The sequence below is a fragment of the Sarcophilus harrisii genome, chromosome 2 (assembly GCF_902635505.1).
Source record: "Sarcophilus harrisii chromosome 2, mSarHar1.11, whole genome shotgun sequence".
Taxonomy (NCBI): Eukaryota; Metazoa; Chordata; class Mammalia; order Dasyuromorphia; family Dasyuridae; genus Sarcophilus; species Sarcophilus harrisii.
Genome location: NC_045427.1, coordinates 35,390,845 through 35,413,858, shown reverse-complemented (window position 1 = coordinate 35,413,858; position 23,014 = coordinate 35,390,845). Strand labels below are relative to the sequence as shown.

At 36.0% G+C, this 23,014-nt stretch overlaps 1 protein-coding gene across 1 annotated transcript; it reads left to right on the top strand.

Annotated features, from left to right (window-relative positions):
* The first annotated feature begins 5,687 nt into the window (after positions 1-5,687).
* Positions 5,688-13,894, top strand: LOC111718724 (interleukin-36 alpha-like). The gene is made up of 5 exons (XM_023495224.2): positions 5,688-5,800; positions 6,416-6,459; positions 8,571-8,681; positions 9,673-9,812; positions 13,548-13,894. Exons 2-5 carry the CDS (start codon positions 6,435-6,437, stop codon positions 13,752-13,754), a joined length of 483 nt encoding a protein of 160 aa, XP_023350992.1. The 5' UTR covers positions 5,688-5,800; positions 6,416-6,434; the 3' UTR covers positions 13,755-13,894.
* Positions 13,895-23,014: the final 9,120 nt, after the last annotated feature.

Sequence of the window (23,014 nt, the reverse complement as noted above, 5' to 3'; positions counted from 1 at the left end):
GATTTCAGGGAAACAGAAACCTTCCATTTCAATCTCTCTGGATAGCAACAACCAATTAGATGTTTCCCCCTCCCCTTCTCAATGCTTTCTTACTTGTGATGTAATCTTTTGTATAAAAGCTATGTATCTTTACTACTTCTTTAGCCCTCCTACTGCAAACTTTCTCTTTCTAATCTCATGATGGGACGACTCATCCTCCAGAGGTTTAAATAAACAATTTTTCTGCTTTCTACTGAATGATCTCTGAGTAGTCATTTTGGGTAAGGATCTTCTACATCCCTCACACTTCTTTCCTTCCTTCCTTTCTTACTTCCTTCTTTCCTTTCTTTCTTGCTTTCTTCCTTCCTTCCTTTCTTGCTTGCTTCCTTTCTTCCTTCCTTCCTTTCTTCCTTCCCTGTGTTCTTCCTTCTATCCATATAGTGTATCATACCCTTATCTGCAGATGCTCTTAAAAGCATTTTTTCCTCTTTTGCATCTCTGAATCCTCCTAAGATATGTTGGGGTTTGCTGGCTAGATTTCTTTCTTAAGGACCAAGTCTTAAACCAAAAGCAATCCAATTCTAATTGGCTTCCAATAGGTCCTAAGCCTTGCAAGTCCCATTTGATTTGGTCATTGTTTAGATCCTGATCAACTCAAATTGAATGAAAATAGCAGTCTTTTCTGCTTTGGTTAGAAACCCTGAGGGTCTTCCCTACCCAGATTCATTCATTTATTTAGGTTTTGGGAAAGAACTAGGTGAAAGAGGAGATTCTTTGCCACAGTTGCGGGATCTCAGTCAAACTGATATTCCTTATTAAAGACCTTAAAAAGTCCAAGGTCTCCCATTGCATCCAGGGCCATCTCCCAATAACCTAAATCCTCTTCTATACTTTTTCTCTTTTTTTTTTTTTTTAATGGATTTTGGATTTTTTCATGGAATATTTTTGTATTGTTCCCTATTTAACCCATTCTCAATGTGAGTAGGTTTTCAAAACTACCAGCTCTCCTCCCACCTCTAATGTCTCTGTGTTGGTTCTACCTTTGTACCTCATTCATACAGCATAATTACTACTTTTATCTTCTTAGAATTTACTTAGTCAGATCATCTTGGCTCTGCCCCAACCTTTCTTTTGAATTATATAATTACTGATGTCAATCTTAAACATATGATTTACACTTCAATGTAAGAAACATAAGTAATTCATCCTTGTTGAGTTCTTTGAAATTAAACCTTTAATCTTGGCTCTTTATATATTAAATTTTCTACTGATTTCAGTTCTAATTGTGAAATACCACACCAACATTTAAACTAACCCTTGCCTAACCCTGGTAGTTTAGATAATGAAACCCCTGGGGCCCAAAAGGAAAACTGCTATTTCACCATAGCCCATATGACTTAACTCACCTGTCCTCAAGGACAACAGAAGACAACATCCTCTTGGCCCTGATAGGTCTCTACCCTGCCTGCATCCCTCATGCAAGCACAATGGATAAGCACAAACTCAACATCCCATGCCCAATTTCCCTGCAGGCAGGAAGCTCCCCCTTCTCTTAGGTCTTTTTCAAGCAGTCCCCTCCTTTATTACCTTTGTGGAACATCTTGGACAGCATGAGGCCTAAGGGGCATTCTGATAATCCCCAGATAAGGGATGGCTTTTTTCTTCTGTACAAGTATTGTTTATGGCGATAAGGACACTTCTTGTTCTTTATAAGCTAGACCCTCCCTGCACTAAGAACTGCTCAGATCTTTGCAGCCACACTGGCAATAATAATCTAATAATAATAAATCTCCCTATCAAATTCCTGTTGGGTCTTATCTCACATCTGTTTTGGCACAATAGTTGAGACAAAATTCAGAAAATCTTTGAGTTTTTTGAATGCTTCTTTTTTCATTTAATATTATTTTTAATTTGGTTATGATATTTTTCCCCACTAGCCTAGTTCTTTTGGTTGCTGACATATATTATTCCATATTGTTATTCTATAAGAAATGATTAGCAGGATGATTTCAGAAAGGCCTGGAGAGACTTACATAAAGTGAAGCTAAGTGAAGTGAGTAGAACCAAGAGAACATTGTACCCAGTAACAATATTATGTGACGATCAACTCTGATGGACCAGGCTCTTTTCAATAAGAGGTGATTCAAGTCAATTTCAATAGACTTGTGATAAAGAGAGCCATCTACATCTAGAAAAAGGGATATGGGGACTGAATATGGATCACAACATAGTATTTTCACTTTTCCTGTTGTTGTTTGCTTGCTTTTTTTCTTTTTTTATCTGATTTTTCTTGTGCAGCATGATAAATATGGAAATGTGTTTAGAAGAATTGTACGTGTTTAACCTATATTGGATAACTTGCTTTCTAAGGGAAAGGGGTAAGGGAAGAGAAGAAGAAAAACTTGAAACAAAAGATTTTACAAGGATGAATGTTGAAAATTATCTTTGCATGTATTTTGAAAATAAAAAGCTATTATTAAAAAAAGATATATATTATTCCAGGATCTGTGGTCTTTTATTGTAATTGGTGATAAATCCTTACAATTCTAATTATAGCTCCAGCATATTTGAATTGTTTGTTTGCTTCTTGTAGATTTTCTCTTTGATCTGAGGGTTTTGAGATTTAGCAATAGTATTCTTATATGTTTTCCTTAGAGGATCTCTTTGAAGTGGTGATGAATGGATTTTTTGTTTTTCTGCTTTGCCTTTGTGTTCTATCACTCTAAGACAAATTTCTTTGATTATTTCTTGCATAATTGTGTCAAGAATCTTTTTTTTTTTTTTGGACAAAGCTAGTAGTCCAATTATTCCTATATTTTTTCTTCTTGATCTGTTCTCCAGATCTATTATTTTTCTTATGTTTCACATTTTCTTCTAATTTTTTATTCTTCATATTTTGTTTTGTCACTTCTTGGTCTTTTGTAGCTTCAAAGAACTATTTTCTTCTTTAAGATTCTGTATCTCCTTTTCTAGTTGTTTAATTTTTTTTATCATAATCTTGCTTTTCTAGGATGTTTTTTTTCCCCCTTAGTTTTCCATCCATCTTTCTCATTTGGTTTTTAAAGTCTTTTTTGAGTTCTTCTATAAATTCTTTCTGACCAGGTAGCCACTTAACATTACTCTTTGGAATAGAAGAGAATTTTCTTTTACTTCACAGACAGGAAGTTCTTCATTGGTCTCAAGGTGTCAGGAGAAAGCAAGGAAGGCTTTATGCAGTTTGGGTAGACCCCTTGTTGTGGACTTGGGGAAATGCAAAAGTCAGAATAGGAAGATTATAGATAGCTTGTGATCTGTATCATGAATATTCAAATTGAAGAGACTATCTTTTTGAGAAAATTTGAAAGAAAGAGAAGAAAAAAATGAAAGAAAAAATTTAATGAAGAGATAAATTTGATTGTATGTGAATTTGATTGATTACGTGGGGGAGGAAGGGATTGTGTGTGTCATCATGAAAGATGAACAAGAGAGATTCATGCCCCTATGGAGAAAATTTTTAAAAACACTAGGGAAGTAGGAATTGGTGCCAATTCAACTCATTCCTATTCAACAGAACTTTATTAGTGCCTGGGAAATATACAAAATTCATATAAATCACAGTCCCTGAGCCTGGAAACACTGTTTGCTGTTTTGAACTACCAAAAAGGATGGGGATTTGACCAGTGATACAACTTCAAGGTAAGCAGTAAGAAGGAAAAGGTGGTAACCTGCTATTAGTATGTACTACTACCCACAAAGTAGATGCTTATGGCTTGGTGATTGATTATATGCCTAATAAATCACTATGAAAAATTATAATCATATATGCAATCAACAGGTGTTAGAAGGAGAAATACATTACACAAAGTAGGCACAAACATCCACAGGTTACATGCCCAGTAACCTGGCTCCAGCCTATGGGACAATCTGAATGTTACCAAACCAGCCCTCTCTCCCCATTAAATAGGGGAATTCCCATGAGGGCAGACTCCTTTCAGAGGAATTTCTAATAAAGTCCTTTGTCATTTAACCCCTATATGGATGTACAGGTGGGGCTAGCATCCTAGAGTTTTGATCCAGACCCAGCTGGATGCAGGGCAGGTCTCCAAAGCCCTTCCTAGATATGACTGTGGCAAAACTGCTCACCTTCCTTGCTTCCTCAAAAACAACTGTGGATTGAAGGGTAACCCTAGAATGGGGAGGTGAGAAGGTGTCACCCCCTCGAATATAATTGTCCTTGTATTTAAAATGTAAAATTTTGTAGGATATAGCAGTAAAAAGGATAGAAGATAATTTGAATATATTACAAAATCAAGGGAAGGGCCATTTTTAAAAGGATGGGTGGGACTAGAAAATATTTGTAGTAAGCAAGTAAGGAATAAATATATACAGAGAGAGATTGGAAATGATGGAGGATGGATGAGGAGTAGGGGAAGCAGTTAGAAGAAGATGAGATCAAGGCAGGGTTAGCCATGGTAAAGAAAAGGTCACCTCATCCCAGAAAATTGGAATGAAGTGAATATTGAACATATTAATAGATGGCTTCCATATAAAGCCTTTGTTAGAATAGGGCAAATAAACACTCACAGACCTAGGGCTAAAGCCCTTGTGTATACTTATGACAGGTCATTTGTTCTTAGCTGGGTCTGACTCTTTATGACCCACTTTGGGGTTTTCTTGCCACCAAAGATATCACAGTGGCTTGCTGTTTCCTTCTCCAGCTCATTTTACAAATGAGAAAACTGAGGTAAACAGGGGTAAGTGACCTGATCACTAGGAAGTGTCTGAGGAAGGAATCTTATTCATGATACCACCTGACTGTTTTCCAGTACTCATGTTGAAGAAATCAAGGATTCTAAAAGTATGGATTCTGGAAGTTTTGAAGTAGATTCCTAGATGTCCAAGCTCTTTTATACTCTAACTGAACTATGATAGATAACTTTGCTGTGCAAAATTCAGGGCCCCCAGGACACATTGTCCTTGGAAAATGATAGATTCATTTTCTAAGCATTCCTTTTTTGGATGCCATGCCAAAGCCATAATTCTGGCGGTGGATAAACAGCCAGTAAAGGGCAAGACCTGAAGTCAGGAGGATGAGTTCAAATCCAGTCTCAGACACTTACTAGTTGTGTAATCTCAGGCAAGATATTTAACTTCTATTTATCTCAGTTTCCTCATCTGTAAAATGAGAATAATAAGAACACCTACTTCCCAAAGTTGTTGTAAAAATCAAATGAGATAATACTTATACAATGCTTTGTAAACCTAAAAGCACTCTAAATACTAACTATTATTATTATACTATCTGTGAGATCTTGAGCAAATAGTAGCTCTAAAGTCAGGAGGTACTGAGTTGAAATCTGGGATCAAACACTTGTGACCTTGGACATATGCCTCCATTTTCTGGTTCTCTCATTCTTCATCTATAAAATGGGAGGGGAAGGGTGGATTCAATAGCCTTCAAGGTCCTTCCCATCTTTTAATATATCATATGTCCAGTTCTAAATCTATGATCTCATGAAAACCAGAAAGTCTGTTCCTTTTGGGAAAATCATCTGATGTCACTTTATACATTTCCTGGTAGTTTAAACTGGGCTTGTCCTATAGGGTGTCCAGACTGATTCACCCTGGTTTCTCTGCTAGAGCAGCTCCCCACCCAAGAAGCTCCACCCCCAAAAAAGGCTATTTCTTAGTGACTTAGCCTGTGGAACTGTCACAGTGGGAGTACTGAGGCTTCCACTTTGCTTGTCTGTTGAAAAGCAGAGAATTATAGAAGAGACTTTGCTTGCGACCTTGCAGAACAACAGCTTGGGTCTGAGGACACCAGGACAAAGATTTCATACAGGTATTCTTTTCCTTAGGAAATGTCAACTGTTACTGTCCCTCATGTTTCTATGATAGCTGTGGGGTCTGATGGAAGCTGGAACAGGGTCTGAATCTAGGACTCGAAGACAGTTCTTTATTGTGAGATACTCTGGGCCCAGAAGGTGTCTAACCCCTTTCTTCTTTCATAGGGATGGGAGCAGGACCAGGTTGAGCCATTTAGGGGACTCAGTGTTATCAGTTTAAATGATGTTCCCTGGAGCCTATTGGGTCAGAGTATAAGCATTATCTCTACTCATATCAGAAAAAAACTAGATGGCACAAACAAATCTGGTCTCACATATTTATTTGGCAAGCCCCTTAACCTCTGTCTGCTTTCATTTAACTATATGTAAAAAATAGTACTCACTTTCTGGTGTCTTAACAAATGAGATAATACAAAGCATTTTGCAAACATAAAACACTATGTAAATGTTAGCTATTATTATGGCTTATATACATTTGTATATTATTTATCTGTTCACATGTTATATATCCTCAATAAAATGTAATCTCTTTTCTTTTTTTTTGGTCTCTACATTCCCTAAATACATTTTCAGTAAATGAATGAATATACTCTATTGATATGTCTCTACAGGTGTTGAGAAGGCCCAACCATGGACAGTGAAAAGAGCAAACAATGTAAGTAGCTCATCCAGGGGCTTATATTGGATATGAATATGATTTGGGGAAGTGATAAGTGATACAGTTAAATACAAGAGAAATTGTCTAATTTCCTTTGGCCCTAGGCTATATCTGACAACCCAGCTTGACCAATGAATGGGGAGCCCAGGATAGGGTGATAAGGATGTCAGATTCAGAATGACAGATTCACTTAGTCCAAGGAGAGAAAACATTTTATAGTAATAATAATAGCACATTAAGATTTGGAAAATGTTTCACATAAATCCTTTCACTCGATCCTCACAATGAGAGGGAGTAGGTATTCTACTATTATCTGCATTTTATTGATGAGGAAACTGAGGTTGAGAGAGGTTAAATAAAATCAGGGTCACACAGCCAAGTAAGATTTGAATTCAGGTCATCTTAATTTCATTTTCACCACTTAATCCACTGGCCCCAAACTACATTTAAAAAACAACAGGGGCCCTCATCTATGGGGGTGAAAGCCTGCTGACCTAGAGCTATATTGTTTATAGCCCATGTCATTATAGGTGAATATGACTTCAAGGTCAAAGATGGAAGTAGACCAAAAGATCTGACTAGTGGACTTTATTTTAGGAAAACAGAAGAGACACAGTTAAGGCAAGACCGTATGTAGCCCCTATCATCGACTGTACAATTAGAGCATGAAGACTCTCCAGAAAAGGGCAGAGAAAACATAAGGTTAAAACCCACAAGGAAGTAGTGGCTTGGGGGCACATTAGGGAATGGTCTCTCCTTAATAACATCTCTTTTGGGGAAGGTAAATATGAAGATAGAAAAGAATCCCTTTCTTCAGCCATAGTCCAAGTGTCATGGCAAGGTGTCAAAGATATTTTTGAATTTTAGATTTCTTGTAAATTGGTCCTTGCAACCAGAATGAAAGGGAAGAGAAAGAAAATCTGGAGAGTTGAGATATCGCTACTTGGTCAGGTATCTACCTGGTAGTGAATAGAATGGTGGCTTTAAAAACAGGAAGATCTATGTTCAAATTTTCCCTTAGATAACTATTGATTGTGTGACTCTGAACAAGTTACTTAACCTCTCTCAATCTTCTCATCTATAAAATGTGTGTAATAATAACACTTACTTTATAGAATCATCTCGAGGATCAAATGTGAAAAGTCAGGTGAACAAGCATTGTTGAGCACCTACTAGATGCTAAGCACTATGTGGTATATTTATACTAGCTATCATCATTAATACAATTGTCATTGTCATCATCATCATTGCTATCATCATCATCAATTTCCCATAGCAAAGGAGCTAGAACTGAATTAACAGAAAGGTCAAAGAAACCACAGACATAGAATTAGACTATTCACAATATGTGTACCTGTTGTCTTTTTTATTTGCTGTTTTTCCTTTCCCTTTGTCCCTGCTATTCAATTGTATATTCCTATATAGTACTTAGTGATAAGTTTCTTTTAAATTACATAAGAGCTTAGTTATTGCTATTGGGAATAGTGAAAGGGATGTGTGGGATAAGGAAATCTTTCTGACTTCTTCTCCCAGGGAGAAGAACCCATAGTAGCATTGAGAATATAAAGGGTACCTGGGGCTGGGTCATGGACTGACTGGCTTAAAGATAATGATGTGGGATCAGTGAAAGTGATGGAGAAGTTAAGGACTACTTCCCCTCCACTGTGATTTGGACTCAGGCTGAGCAGAATCACTTACATATCAAACACTTGTTTGGAAAATTTGGATTTTTTAACTCTGCAAGTAAGAACCTGAAAGCTCCAGCTCCTTGTTGTAATCTGTGGTTGTCTCTCCGTGCCTGATTGAATTGGGTCAATCATTAGTTTCATCTTCACTAGATCAGACAATGCCTGACCCATCTAGTTTGTCAAAGAGATATCATATCATTAAGTGATTTTTCCTAAGGTACTCTTGAATCTTTCATCTTCATGAAGAGTCAATCAAAGGGTTTAATTTTTAAAATACTTTTTTTCTCTCCCTTCCATTCCTTATTTTTGTTCTTCCTTATTACAGGTCTAGCCTACCCCTTAGGATATCAGAGGATACTTCCACAGTCCCAACTTTATGCCTAAAACTTAAATTAATGTAATTTTTATTTTATTCTCCAGTGTCCAGAGACATAGTCAGTATTATCCATCTTAAAGATACCAACCAGCAAGTATTGATCCTGCAGGATAATATTCTCATAGCATCGCCACACAGTGACTACGTGACTCCTGGTAAGCCTTCCTTTAGATGCTGTCTTGGGGTGTGGCTCTCTGTGTTCCTTCTAGTCAGTTCACAAGCATTTATTAATGTACTAAGTAAGCACTGGAGATCCAAAGAAAGACAAAAAAACATGATTCCAGCCTTAAGGAACTCATAAGCTAATTAGAGAGACAACAGGTAACTATCTAGGTTTGTACAGAGCAGATGAAGATATTCTTCAAGGAAAAAACCATTAGTGGTTGGGGGTTGGAGGTGGGGAGTATCTCTTATAAAAGGTGAGATTTTAATTGGGATTTCAGAAAAAACAGAAAAATTAGGAGACTAAGATGTGGAGGGAGAACATTTCAGTGTTGAGAATTCTTAATCAGAAATATGGAGAACTTGTTTTTTTTTTTTAATTTTCATACTTATATTCCAATATCATTGGTTTCCTTTTATACTATTGGATGCTTTATTTTATACATTAAAAACATGATTCTGAAAAGGGATCCAGAGGCTTTCACTAGATTGCTTAGGACACAGAAAAGGTTGAGAATCCACCCCCTAGTTTTATGTCAAGGAAAATACAAATTGGGGTAGGTTTCAGAGAAAGGTAGTAAATTCAGCTTTGGAAAGTTTAAATTTAAATTTAATGTTGTTAAATTTTAAGATATCTATACATTTTGTTCAAGATGTCCATTCTCAATTTAGAAGATAGATAATATCAATATTTACCTCCCAAGATAAAAACCCTAAGAATTTTGGGGAAAGCCTTGGAAACATAATAGTTGTGACCCATCTGCCTGTGTCTCACCTGAGTGTTCACTAAGAGAGAGATGGAGACACAGCAGTTTCTTTCAGACTACCAGGCTCAGACAGGAGGATGTTCTGCAGAAATTTTTCTCTTACTGGCTTAAATCTTTCTCAAAAGCTGCATCCACACCATTCCCTGATACTGGACTAATATCTATATACCCATTGCATTGTGATAAATATTATGACTTCCCTTCTCTCATCCCCCAGTCACTTTTGCATCACTGCCGTGCAGAGATATAGAAAACCTGGCGATAGACAAAGGATCACCTATTTATCTGGGAATAGATGGCAAAGAACTCTGTTTGTGCTGTGAAGAAAGTGAAGGGGAGCCCACCCTGAAGCTGAAGGTGAGCAACTAGGAAAACAATATTCATTCTACCTAATAGGAAAAAGCGGGGGGCAGCTAGATGGTACAGTGGATAGAGCACGAGCTCTGAAGTCAGGAGGACCTGAATTCAAATCTGGTCTCAGACACTTAACACTTCCTAGCTGTGTGACCCTGGGCAAGTCACTTAACTCCAATTGCCTCAGCAAAAAAAGAAAAGAAAAAGAAAAAAGCAAAGGTATGAATGAACCCCAAATCCTCCATCCTTATTTTTAGAGTATTCTAGTATGTCATGTGAAAATATTAGTCATGACATTCTGGAAGTCCTAACAGCAAAAACTATTGCTTCTGCTACTGGTTTTTGGGTGTGACTGTGCTCAGCTCTTCCCTGGAGCCCACCTCCTATTTAGAGGAAAAGACTTGGCAAGAAGAACAAAACACCTGTCTATATAGAGCTGATTTACCTCCCTTTTTTTCCCCTTAATGTTTCATGAAAACTTTAACAATGAACACAAATACAAACAATGATATTGATGAGTACTTAACAATGACTTGCAATATGGGCAATTTTGTGGCTCCATGGATAGAGCACCAACCCTGAAGTCAGGAGGACCTGAGTTCAAATCTGACCTCAGATACTTAATACTTCCTAGCTGGGCAAGTCACTTAGCCCCAATTGCCTTAGCAAAAAACAAAACAAAACAAAACAAACAAACAAACAAACAAAACCCACTGATTAACATTTAAGTTCACTCATTTCAATGTCTACTGGGTCATGGCATTATTTCAATATTTCCTTTTAAGGCTCTCTGAGCAATCTTTGTTCCTCCATCACCCTCATCTTTCCTCACACATAGTTGCTATCATTGAGCCATTTTAGACTTGCCCGACTCTTCTAGATCCATATGGGATTTTCTTGGCAAAGATGCTGGAGTACTTTGTCATTTTATCTTCCAGCTCATTTGACAGATGAGGAAACTGAGACAAACAGGATTTAGTGACTCCCCCATCTGGAGAAGGAAATGACAAACCACTCCAGTATCCTTATTGGCAAAGATGCTGTTGTATTTACAGATGAGGAAACCATGGCAATGTTAAGTAACTTGTTAAAGGTCACAAAGCTAGGAAATGCCTTAGGCTAGATTTGAACTCAGATGCTCCTGACTTCAGATTGGATGTTCTAACCACTGAGCAATCTAGCTGCCCTTTTCTCATAGGATCCCAGTATATTTTGAGGTAAGTATAGAGAGTTTGCCTCAAAGTCAGGACAGTCTGGATTCAAGTCTGCACTCTGACACAGTCTGGCAGTGTTACCCTGGACAAGGCAATGTGGTATGGTAGATAGAAGATTGACTCTTGGAGTCCAGAAGGCTTAACTTTTGGCTAATAATAGGTAGTAATTATATGATTTTAAAGTTTGTAAAGCACTTTACATGTGTTATCTTGTTTGAACATCACAATAACTTTGTGAAGTAGTTACAATTATTTTTCCCATTTCACAGGTGAGGAAACTGAGAAGTTTTAACTTATACAAGATATATACAATATGCAGAGGGAAGATTTAAACCATGTTCTCTAATTCCTAAGATAGGTGTGTGTGTGTGTGTGTGTGTGTGTGTGTGTGTGTGTGAGAGAGAGAGAGAGAGAGAGAGAGAGAGAGAGAGAGAGAGAGAGAGAGAGAGAAAGAGAGAGACAGAGAGACAGAGACAGAGATAGAGAGACAGAGAGACAGAGAGTTAGTAGATGATAGATAGATATAAATGGATAGATAGATGATAGATAAATGGCTAGATGAATGGGTGGATATATGGATAGATGACAGATATATAGATAAAATGGATGGATGATAGAGAGATAGATGGATGGGTGTTGGATAGATACATAGATAATAGGTGGAGAGATAGATGAATGGATAGATAGATGGATAGATAGAAGATAGTAGATATATGGTTATAGATAGATAAAGAGGTAGATAGACAGATGAATAGGTATACGGAGATACATGGATGGATAGATATTTAATTAGATATTATAATATATTAGATATAATAAATATCTATAATCTCAACCTCCTCCTTTAAACATTTGGAGCTATGAAGGGAGATTAATTTATCTGCTTGCAAAAGTCAAGCCCAGAGAAGATTACTGGACTCATCTCTCTTCCCTCTACTAAATGTCTTTCTTCTGAGAGCTGTGTAGTGTGAAGAGCATTGGGTCCGGAGTCAAGAAAGCCTGAGTTCAGATCTGAATTCATAGCTTACTAGCTATGTGGTATTGGGCAAGTCATCTAACTTCTCTGTATCACAGCTTCATCATCAGTAAAATGGGGAAAAAACTGGCATTTACCTGTGAGGTAGGTAGGATTAGATACATTGGCATATACAAAATGCTTTGTAAAACTTTTTTCACTTTTAAAATTTAATATTTTATTTTTCACCAATTATCTTTCTTATTAAAAATTTTTAAAATTTTGAGTTTCAAATTCTCCCCTTTCTTCCTTCCTTTCAATTGAGAAAGCAAGCAATTTGACATAGGTTATAGATGTGAAATCAAGAAAAATACCTTTCATGTAAGTCATACTGTGAAAGAAAACAGAGACAAAAAATTAATAAAGAAAAAAAAATTTCCATCTATATACAGGCCCCACAAGTTTTTTCTCTGGTGATGTTCAGCACCTTTCATCATAGGTCCTTCAGAATTATCTTATGTATTGCTGAGAAGACCTAAGTCATTCACATTAAGTTATCATACAATATAGTTGTTACTATGTACACTCTTCTCCAGGTTCTGCTCATTTTATTTTGCATCAGTTCATGTAAGCCCAGGTTTTTCCAAGAGCATCCTGCTTGTCATTTCTTATAACATAATAATCATGTACCACAACTTGTTCAGCCATTTCCTAATTAAGGGACATCCCCTCAATTTCTTTCCCACCATCAAAAGAACTGTTATAAATAGTGTTTTACAAAACTTAAAGCACTTTATAAATGTTCTTATTTTAAAATTCCAGTCCATTATTGCTGCCTAATGAGCAGAATTTAACCTCTGATTACATTTATTATGGATGGTCTACCTGCCTTGCCTCAGACCACCAAAAGCATATATTTTTTGCATAGTCATTACCTAGAGGAACTTATGTCAGAGTTCTAGGGATAAGAGGAGGCTCTTGGGAGTGTAACCAGTCCTTGGAGACATACACATTTGGCAAAACAATTTTCTGTAATTGCTTTTTTTTTTCTTTCTGTTCACCTTATGAAGAAAATCTTTTGAAACATCTACTGAATAAGTCTAGGAATTAGAAACACTATTTCCTATAAAGTGACCAGGTCTGGGAGGAGCTCTTACAGATTTCTTCCACTTCATTCAAATGGCTTGGGACAAGAAGAAAGATACATGATTTGGTCAGCTAGTGTCTTTTGTGTACACGCTCATTTTGAAGTCAGCAATCAACTAACGAGCAGGAAACAGTTATAGATACCTACACATGTTCTCTATTCTACATCCTCAGGAATACTCAGAAGCAGCTCACCCAACCTATTCCCAGAGTTGGGCTACTATTAGTCAGTCCCCTATTGCACTAGCAACTGAAGAACAATAGAAAGAGGAATCAAATTTAAGCATAATTGTCCCTGATCTCTTCCTTTGCTTATGTTGTCTTAATTCATGATGAGGAGTCTCTGAATCATGGGCCTTTTTGATTCCCCCTACTCCTTTTCAAGTTATTTTCTTTAATGGATCTTTTCTTTCTGCTCCACAGGAAAAAAATGTATGGAAACTGTATCAGTCTAAGGATGCAGAAAAACCTTTTGTCTTTTACCAAGATCAGAATGGTAGTATGTCATCCTTGGAATCAGCTGCATATCCTGGATGGTTCATATGTACCTCAAGTGAACGGAACAGACCCCTCAGAATGACACAGCAAAAAGAGCCAAATTGCAATACATCCTTTTATTTGTCACAATGAAATGAATCTGGCATATGCAACTTTGGTGGCAAAAGAACCTAACCTTACTCTATAGCAGGAATTCTCAATCTTTTTTTTTTAATGTCATAGACATCTTCAGCATTCTGGCAAAGCTTGTGGATACACATGAAACAACCATTCTCAGAATCATGTTTTTAATTAATAAAATTCAAATTTATTTTTTTGTTTTTATTTATTTTTATTGAAGTTTTTTATTTTCAAAACATATGCAGGAATAATTTTTTCAATGTTGACCTTTGAAAAACCTTGGAAAACCAATTCCCCCCCCCCCTTTCCCTCATCTCCTCCCCTAGACGGTATGTAATCCAATATATGTTAAACATGGTAAAAATATATGTTAAATGCCACATAGATATACATATTTATACAATGATCTTGCTGCACAAGAAAAATCAGATCAAAAAGTAAAAAAAAAAATGAGAAAGAAAATGAAATTCAAGCAAACCACCACAAAAAGAGTGGAAATGCTGTGTTATGATCCACATTCAGTTTCTACAGTCCTCTCTCTGGGTGCAGATGGCTCTCTTCATCACAAGATCATTGGAACTGGCCTGAATTATCTCATTGTTGAAAAGAGCCATTTCCATCAGAATTGACCATCATATAATCTTGTTGCTATATATAATGATCTCCTGGTTCTGCTCCTTTCATTTAGCATCAGTTAATGTAAGTCTCTCCAGTCTCTCTGAAATCATCCTGCTGATCGTTTCTTATAGAACAATAATATTCCATAGCATTTGTAAGAAGGCCTGCCAATCCCCCGCCAGCCTTGGACATCGCACAGGGCACACTCAGGTAGTCTGAGGGTAGCCTTGTAAGGGTGAACAAGATGGTGCTGGGAAGAAAGGGAACCACCCTAAGGAGCAACGTGGCAGTTCCCAGGAGAGGCGTGCTTGACCTTGAATATCTTTATTAGGAAAGGAATGAACATATCATATCTACATGTAGCTTCCTATAGAGAATTATGTATCTACTATAGGCTAGAATGTGATTACATATGAAGTAGTAAATAGAAACAAGCAACAAGATGATAAAAGGACCTGTAGCCTTTGAAATAAACAGAGTCTCACAGCACCCTTGCTTTGGCCCCTCATTGCTCACAGTCTTCGCCATTTCAGGTGGACAGGCAGTGCTGGTCACAAAAGGCCTGGTCCACTCTGGAGTTGGGGCTGCGACCCCTAACAAGCATTAATATACCACAATTTACTTAGTCATTCCCCAACTGATGGGCATCCACTCAGTTTCCAGTTACTGGCCACTACAAACAGATCTGCCACAAACATTCTTGCACATGTGAGTCCCTTCCCCTCCTTAAAGATCTCTTTGGGATATAAGCCCAGTAGAAACATTACTGGATCAAAGGGTATGCACAGTTTGATAGCCCTTTGGGCATAGTTCCAAATTACTCTCCAGAATGGTTGAATCCATTCACAATTCCAGCAATTATGTATTAATGTTTTCCCACATTCCTTTCAACATTTATCATTATCTTTTCCTGTCATCTTAGCCAATCTGACAGGTGTATAGTGATATCTCTTAATTTGCCTTTCTCTGATCCATAGTGATTTTGAGCACCTTTTCATATGACTAAAAATGGTTTCAATAAAATTAAAAATTTAATTAATAAAATATATAGAATCATTTCAATTAAATTGAAATAGTTTCAAAATATTTTCAGGAACAAAAGGTCTAGAATCTCAAGAATAATAATTTTTAAAATGTGGAGAGTATCTATTAATACTAAAACTCAAATTTTACCACAATGTAGTAATCATTAAAAGTTGGATCCTGGTTAATAATTGACTAAAAATTATTTATTAAGCACTTACTCTGTGCCAGGCATAAACAATGCAAAAGGGAAGCCAAGATGGGGGGGAGGGAAAGGGAGAGGAGCCAAGATGATAGAAAGCAGACATGAATCTCTGTAACCAACTCTGGCCTTCTCTCAAACTGACAGCAGATTAAGCCTTGAAACTGGTTTTGAAGTCAAAGAATCCACAAATATTTAGAGTACAACACATTTCTAGAAGAAGATACCTTGGAGAACCTTCAGAACAGATCTGTTTCAATCAGGCAGGGGGACCTTCTGTGGAGCCCAGACTATAGCACAGGAAGACAAGGTAAGGACCTGGGGCCCAAATCAGAGCACTGCAGTTCCACGCACCTGGAAATTTTCTGTGAGCCTCTTAGGCTACTCTGTCCTGGTTGCAAGCAGGTGATTTAGTAAAGTTGCTACTAAAGGCAAATTGTAAACCATGGAGCCCCAGAAGAACACTGGACCTAGCCATTATTACGCACCACTGGAAATCAATCAGCAGAACTGCCCTAGGGCAAATTAAAGCAACTGTCACTCCTTTGCATTGAACAGATCTCAAGCCTTAAAAAAATGAATAAAAAACAAAAAAGAACTCTCACAATAGACAGCTTTTATGGACAGAGAGAACAGACCTCAAATTCTGAGGTTTCTAAAGGCAAAGCAACTTCAGAAGGAGCCATAAATAGACATGAGCTAGTCCCTATTTCACAAGACTTTCTTTGAAGATTGCATAAAGGATCTAAAAAGAGAGTTAGAAGAAAAATTAAAAGAAAAATGGGGAAATGAAATGAGATCATGGCAAGAACAAATGGAAATACTGGAAAAAGAATGCAATGAACAAAAAAATTTAGTTGTCCAATTGCAAAAGGAGCTAAAAAAAGGTAACTGAAGAAAATAATACTCTAAAAATTAGAACTGAACAAATGGAAGTGAATGACTCAATAAGACTTCAAGAATCAGTCAAAAAGAAAAAGAAAAAGAAAAAAATAGAAGATAATATGAAATATCTTCTAGGAAAAACAACTGATCTGGAAAAGGATCTAGGAGAGACAATCTAAGGATTATCGGGCTTCCTGAAAGCCATGATGAAAAAAAGAATCTAGACATTATCTTACAGGAAATCATTTAAAAAATCTGCCCTAATATTTTTGAATCAGAAGGTAAAATAACCATCGAAAGGATTCACCAATCACCTCCTAAAAGACACCCCAAAATTAAATCCCCAAGGAATATTGTTGCTAAATTTCAGAACTATCATACCAAGGAAAAGATATTGCAAGCAGCCAGAAAGAAACAATTTAAATACCGAGGAGCCACAATTAGAATTACCCAGGACCTAGCAGGTTCCACCTTAAAGGATCAAAGGACCTGGAATCTGATATTCCAAAAAGCAAAGGAACTGGGATTACAGCCAAGAATAAATTATCAAATTAAAATGAGAATTATCTTTCAGGGAAGAAAATGGACATTCAATGACATAGGTGAATTTCATCTATTTCTAATGAAAAAAACAGAATTGAACAAAATAATTGATCTCCAAACACAGAACTCAAGAGAAGCATAAAAAGGTAAAAAGGAAAGAATTCTTGAAAACTATATTTCTGTTATGGGTATACTTAGAGAATGCAGATATAATTTGATTTTATTATGATAATATGAAAAAAGGAGGTAAAATAAGGGAAATTACATCCCACAAAGAGGCAAAGAAACCCTTTTATAATTGAGGGAAAGAAAGGAGGGGGATGAGCATTGTGTGAATATCACTCTCATTAGATTTGGCTTTAAGAGAGAATATCAGACATATTTGGTATCATAAAGAAACTTGTCTCACCTTATAGGGAAGTAGGAGGGGAAGAAAAGGAAAGACTAACAGAAGAGAAAATAAGAATTAAGGAAAAGGTGCAAAAAAGGTGGGGAGGGGCATTAAAGGGGAGCTTTTTTTTTAGATCATGTTCTAGATGCCGATTTGCATAAAATAGAGAAAGAGAAAATCAATGAATTGGGCTTGCAACTAAAAAAACTAGAAAAAGAACAATTTTTTAAAAAACCAATCAAATGCCAAACTTGAAATTCTAAAAATAAAAAAGGAGATTAATAAAATTAAAATAAAAAACTATTTTATTAATAAATAAACTAAAAGTTGGTTTTATGAAAAAAACAACAAAATAGATAAACCTTTAATTAATTTGATTAGAAAAAGGAAAGAGAAAAATCAAATTGTTTCATTCAAAAATGAAAAGGGAGAACTTTCCACCAATGAAGAGGAAATTAGAGCAATAATTAGGAGTTACTTCACCCAATTTTATGTCAATAAATTTGATAACCTATGTGAAATGGAGGAATATCTACAAAAATATAAATTGCCCAGGTTAACAGAAGAGGAAATAAATTATTTAAATAGTCCCTTTTTAGAAAAAGAAATAGAACAAGCTATTGATCAACTCCCTAAGAAAAAATCCCCAGGACCTGATAGATTTACATGTGAATTCTGCCAAACATTTAAAGAACAATTAAGTCCAATACTATATAAACTATTTGAAAAAATATGGAATAAAGGACTTCTACCAAATTCTTTTTATGACACAGATATGATACTGATACCTATACCAGGTAGAATGGAAACAGAGAAAGAAAATTATAGACCAATCTCCCTAATGAATATTGATGCTAAAATCTTAAATAAAACATTAGAAAAGAGATTACAGAAAATCATCCCCAGGATAATACACTATGACCAAGTAGGATTTATTCCAGGAAGGTAGAGCTGGTTCAATATTAGGAAAACTATTAGCATAATTCACTATATCAATAATCAAATTAACAAAAAACATATGATTATCTCAATAGATGCAGAAAAAGCATTTGATAAAATTCAATATCCATTCCTATTAAAAAACACTAGAGAGTATAGGAATAAATGGACTTTTCCTTAAAATAGTCAGTAGCATCTATTTAAAATGACCAACAAGCATCATATGTAATGGTGATAAATGGGAACCATTCCCAATAAGATCAGGAGTGAAACAAGATTGCCCACTATCACCATTACTATTCAATATTGTATTAGAAATCATAGATTTGGCAGTAAGAGAAGAAAAAGAGATTAAAGGAATTAGAGTAGGTAATGAGGAAACCAATTATCATTCTTTGCAGATGATATGATGGCATACTTAGAGAACCCTAGAGAATCAACTAAAAAGCTATTAGAAATAGTCTACAACTTTAGCAAAGTTACAGGATAAAAATAAATCTACATAAATCATCAGTAATTTTATACATCACTAACAAAATCCAACAACAAGAGATAAAAAGAGAAATTCCATTTAAAATAACCGTTGATAGTATAAAATATTTGGGAATCTATCTGCCAAGGGAAAGTCAGGAACTATATAAGTAAAACTACAAAATATTTTCCACACAAATAAAGTCAGATCTAAACAACTGGAAAAACACCAAGTGCTCTTGGATAGGTTAAGCAAATATAATAAAGATGACAATACTACCTAAACTAATCTATGTATTTAGGGCTATACTAATCAAACTCCCAAGAAACTATTTTACTGACCTAGAATTAATGAAAAAAAAAAAAGCAAATGAAAGTGGCCTTGCTGTACCTGGTCTAAAACTATATAAAGCAATGATCATCAAAAAGAAAGAAACTAAGAAACAGAGTAGTTGATCAATGGATTTGGTTAGTTTCACAGAACAAAATAGTCAATGACTATAGCAATCTAGTGTTTGACATACTCAGAAACCCCAGCTTTTGGGACAAGAACTCACTATTTCACAAAAACTGCTGAGGAAATTGGAAACTAGTATGGCAGAAATTAGGCACCGACCCACACCAAATACCGTATATCAAGATAAGTCGAAATGGGTTCATGATCTGAATATAAAGAATGAGATTATAAACAAATTAGAGGAACATAGGATAGTTTACCTCTCAGATCTATGGAGGAGGAAAGAATTTGTGACCAAAGAAGAACTAGAGATCATTATTGATCATAAAATAGATAATTTTGATTATATTAAGTTTAAAAGTTTTTGTACAAACAAAACTAATTGCAGACAATATTAGAAGGGAAGCAGTAAATTGAGAAGACATTCTTATATTCAAAGGTTCTGAAAAGGCCTCATTTCTAAAATATATGGAGCATTAACTCAAATTTATAAGAATCCAAGCCATTCTCCAATTGATAAATGGTCAAAGGATATGAACAGACAATTTTCAGATGAAGAAATTGAAACTATTTCTAGTCCTATGAAAAGATGCATCAAATTACTATTGATCAGAGAAATGCAAATTAAGACAACTCTGAGATACCACTATACACCTGTCAGATTGGCTAAGATGATAGGAAAAGATAATGATGAATGTTAGAGGGGATGTGGGAAAACTGAGACAATGATACATTGCTGGTGGAACTATGAATGGATCCAACCCTTCTGAAGAGCAATTTGGAACTATGTTCAAAAAGTTATCAAACTGTGCATACCTTTTGACCCAGCAGTGTTTCCACTGGGCTTATATCCCAAAGAGATCTTAAAGGAAGAAAAGGGACCCGTATGGGCAAAAATGTTTATGGCAGCCTTTTTGTAGTGGCTAGAAACAGGAAACTGAGTGGATTTCCATCAATTGGAGAATAGCTGAATAAATTATGGTATATGAATATTATGGAATATTATTGTTCTATAAAAAACGATCAACAGGATGATTTCATAAAGGCCTGGAGAGACTTACATGAACTGACGTTAAGTGAAATGAGCAGAACCAGGAGATCACTATACATGGCAACAACAAGACTATGTGATGATCAATTCTGATGGACGTGGCTCTCTTCAACAATGAGGTGATTTAAAGCAGTTCCAATTGTTCAATGATAAAGAAAGCCATCTACTCAGAGAGAGAATGGTGGGAACAGAGTGTGGAGCACAACATAGCATTCTCACACTTTCTGTTGATGTTTGCTTGCATTTTGTTTTCCTTTTCAGGTTTTTTTTCCTCTAGATGCAATTTTTTCTCATGCAGCAAGATAACTGTATAAATATGTATTCATATATTGGATTTAACATATTTAACATGGATTGACTACCCATCTGGGGGAGGGGGTGGAGGTAAGGAGGGGAAAGTTTGGAACAGAAGATTTTGCAAGGGTCAGTGTTGAAAAATTACCCATGGATATGTTTTGTAAATAAAAAGCTTTAATTTAAAAAAAAATGCAAAGACAATCCTTGTCCTCAAGGAGCTTACAATCTAAAGGGATGCTCAGTAGTTGAACAGATTAGATATATGGCATAAAGAGGCAAATAGATCCAGTAGCATAATGTTTGATAAACCCAAAGATCCCAGTTACTGGGGAGAAAGGCTCATTATTTGACAAATATTTATGAGAAAATTGGACCACAGTCTGGCACAAATTAGATTTAGATAAACATCTCATGCCATATACCAACTTAAGCTGCAAATAGTTACATAGCAGGCTAAAAAAAAAGTCACAGTATCAACAAAATTAGAGGAAAAAGGAAGAAATGTGTCATTTTCATCTTCACAAAAACTTGACATGTCTAATTATAGTGACTAAAAAACAAACTTTTTCAGGGCAGGACTAAGGGGAGACCTAAAAAAAAGGTTGGGACAAGCTGAGGAGATAAGGAACAGTCCTCCTTGTTGGCATCTCAAAAAGGTGTCATTAAAGTCTTAGTGCCTTTTTAAGTTATAGCAACTGGAATAGGTTATACTTTCAACTAGCTACTTCCCTATTTATTTTAAACAGAATATGTTTATCATTTTATTTTTCTTTTAAATTGATGAAGCGCTAAAAAAAAAAAAGCATGCCCATATAACAGTTTATCCCTTCCATATTGTGGAGGTAGGGGTACAGTGCCTTAGCGATCTGGAAAATCCAAATAAAAATTTTTGGCCCTCCCTTTGTACCACAGAAGAAATCTGAGTCATTATGGTATTGAAAGATAAAACACACTGATATTATACAATATAATATACATATTTTATGCCTTTTTGAGTTTCTAAGCTTTCTCTACGCTGTCTGCTTATCTTTTGGTCAGTTAAGCTCCCCAAAAATTTCCTTTTAATTTCTTATGCTAACTCACAATATATAGCGGTAGAGTTAACTGGACCTTACAGAACAGAAGGAGAAGGTATTTATTATTTAGAGCTTGCTTTTTTTTTCATAATCTGAGTTTCTCTGAGAATGCTTGTCTTGTCTAACAGGGTGTCCATTGTATCTACACTGCATCCCCTTCCTCATGGGTGGGGGTAAAACTCCTTTGATTAGGTTTTCTGCATCTTTAAAAGTGAAGAGACTGAACTCTTCACTTTCTTTTCTAGTTCCATCTTTCTATTCCCTTATCAACTGAGAACAGTAAATGAAAATCCCTATGACAATAATGCCATGAATTGAACTGGAGAGAGGAGAAAGACATTCCTCTCCCTGTTCCCTCTCTCTTATCCCAACTCTGAGAAATGGGAATGGAATTATTTGTTTCTGTTCTGCAATATCTGATCTTTTGGGGTTCAAATGCTGATTATTTTTACAGAATCCAGGAGTTTGGGCCGGTGACCCTTGGAACCAGAATATGAGGCGTAGGGCAACTAGCTATCCTGGGATAGAAGCTTAAGAAGTAGGTTGTTTGGGACTCAATCCCAAGAAGGGTTTTAAACTGATAAATGGGGCTATGCTCTATGGGAACCAAGCCAAGATATGATAACCTTAATCTCTTTCCCCTTCCAGAGACACTAAGATGGTGCAAGGAGGATGGACAATTGTTCCTCTCATGTATAGTAAGTATATATATTTGTGATTATATTTTTTGAAATAAGTATTCCTTTATAAGACTAAATTAAATTATTTGTGGCTAAATGGAACCAAGGCGCCACCTCTTACACTTGAAGGAACACATCATTGGGTGGGAACCTGGAGCTTTGGAAGGGATCCCACACATTCTCCAAATCCCCTAAAGCATATCAGAGAACCCTGGGAAAGGAGTGAAATGTGACATGCACTGATCTTTAGGCAATAGGGGCCAGGATGATCTGTGCTACATGAAATATATAATAAACTCAATATGTATCTTTCAAAATGACCATGTTTATTTGTGATTCCTTCTGCTTTTTTTGTCCTCTTTTATTTTTGAGGAGATCATATTCTTAGTCAATTTTGTGCTTCCATTCTCTTGCTCATTAGGGTAAAAAAGAGAAAAACAAAATCCTTGTAATATATATGCAATCAAGAAAAGTAAATTTCTATATTAGTAGAGTCCAAAGTAAACATCTCCTTCCGTGCCCTGAATCCATTCTCTGTCAGGAAATGAACATCTGGCTTTTTTCATGGATCTTTTGCAGTCTGTGGCAGCTGCTGTCATAGTGAGAATCTTCTAATGTTTGTCTTTACAATTAATGAAA

Bases quoted from the DNA above. Each gene is read 5' to 3' on its own strand.
- LOC111718724 (XM_023495224.2), top strand. From the start codon at position 6,435: ATGGACAGTGAAAAGAGCAAACAAT. The intron at 8,682-9,672 runs GTAAGCCTTCCT...CTCATCCCCCAG, and splicing joins CAGTGACTACGTGACTCCTG to TCACTTTTGCATCACTGCCG. The intron at 9,813-13,547 runs GTGAGCAACTAG...TCTGCTCCACAG, and splicing joins AGCCCACCCTGAAGCTGAAG to GAAAAAAATGTATGGAAACT.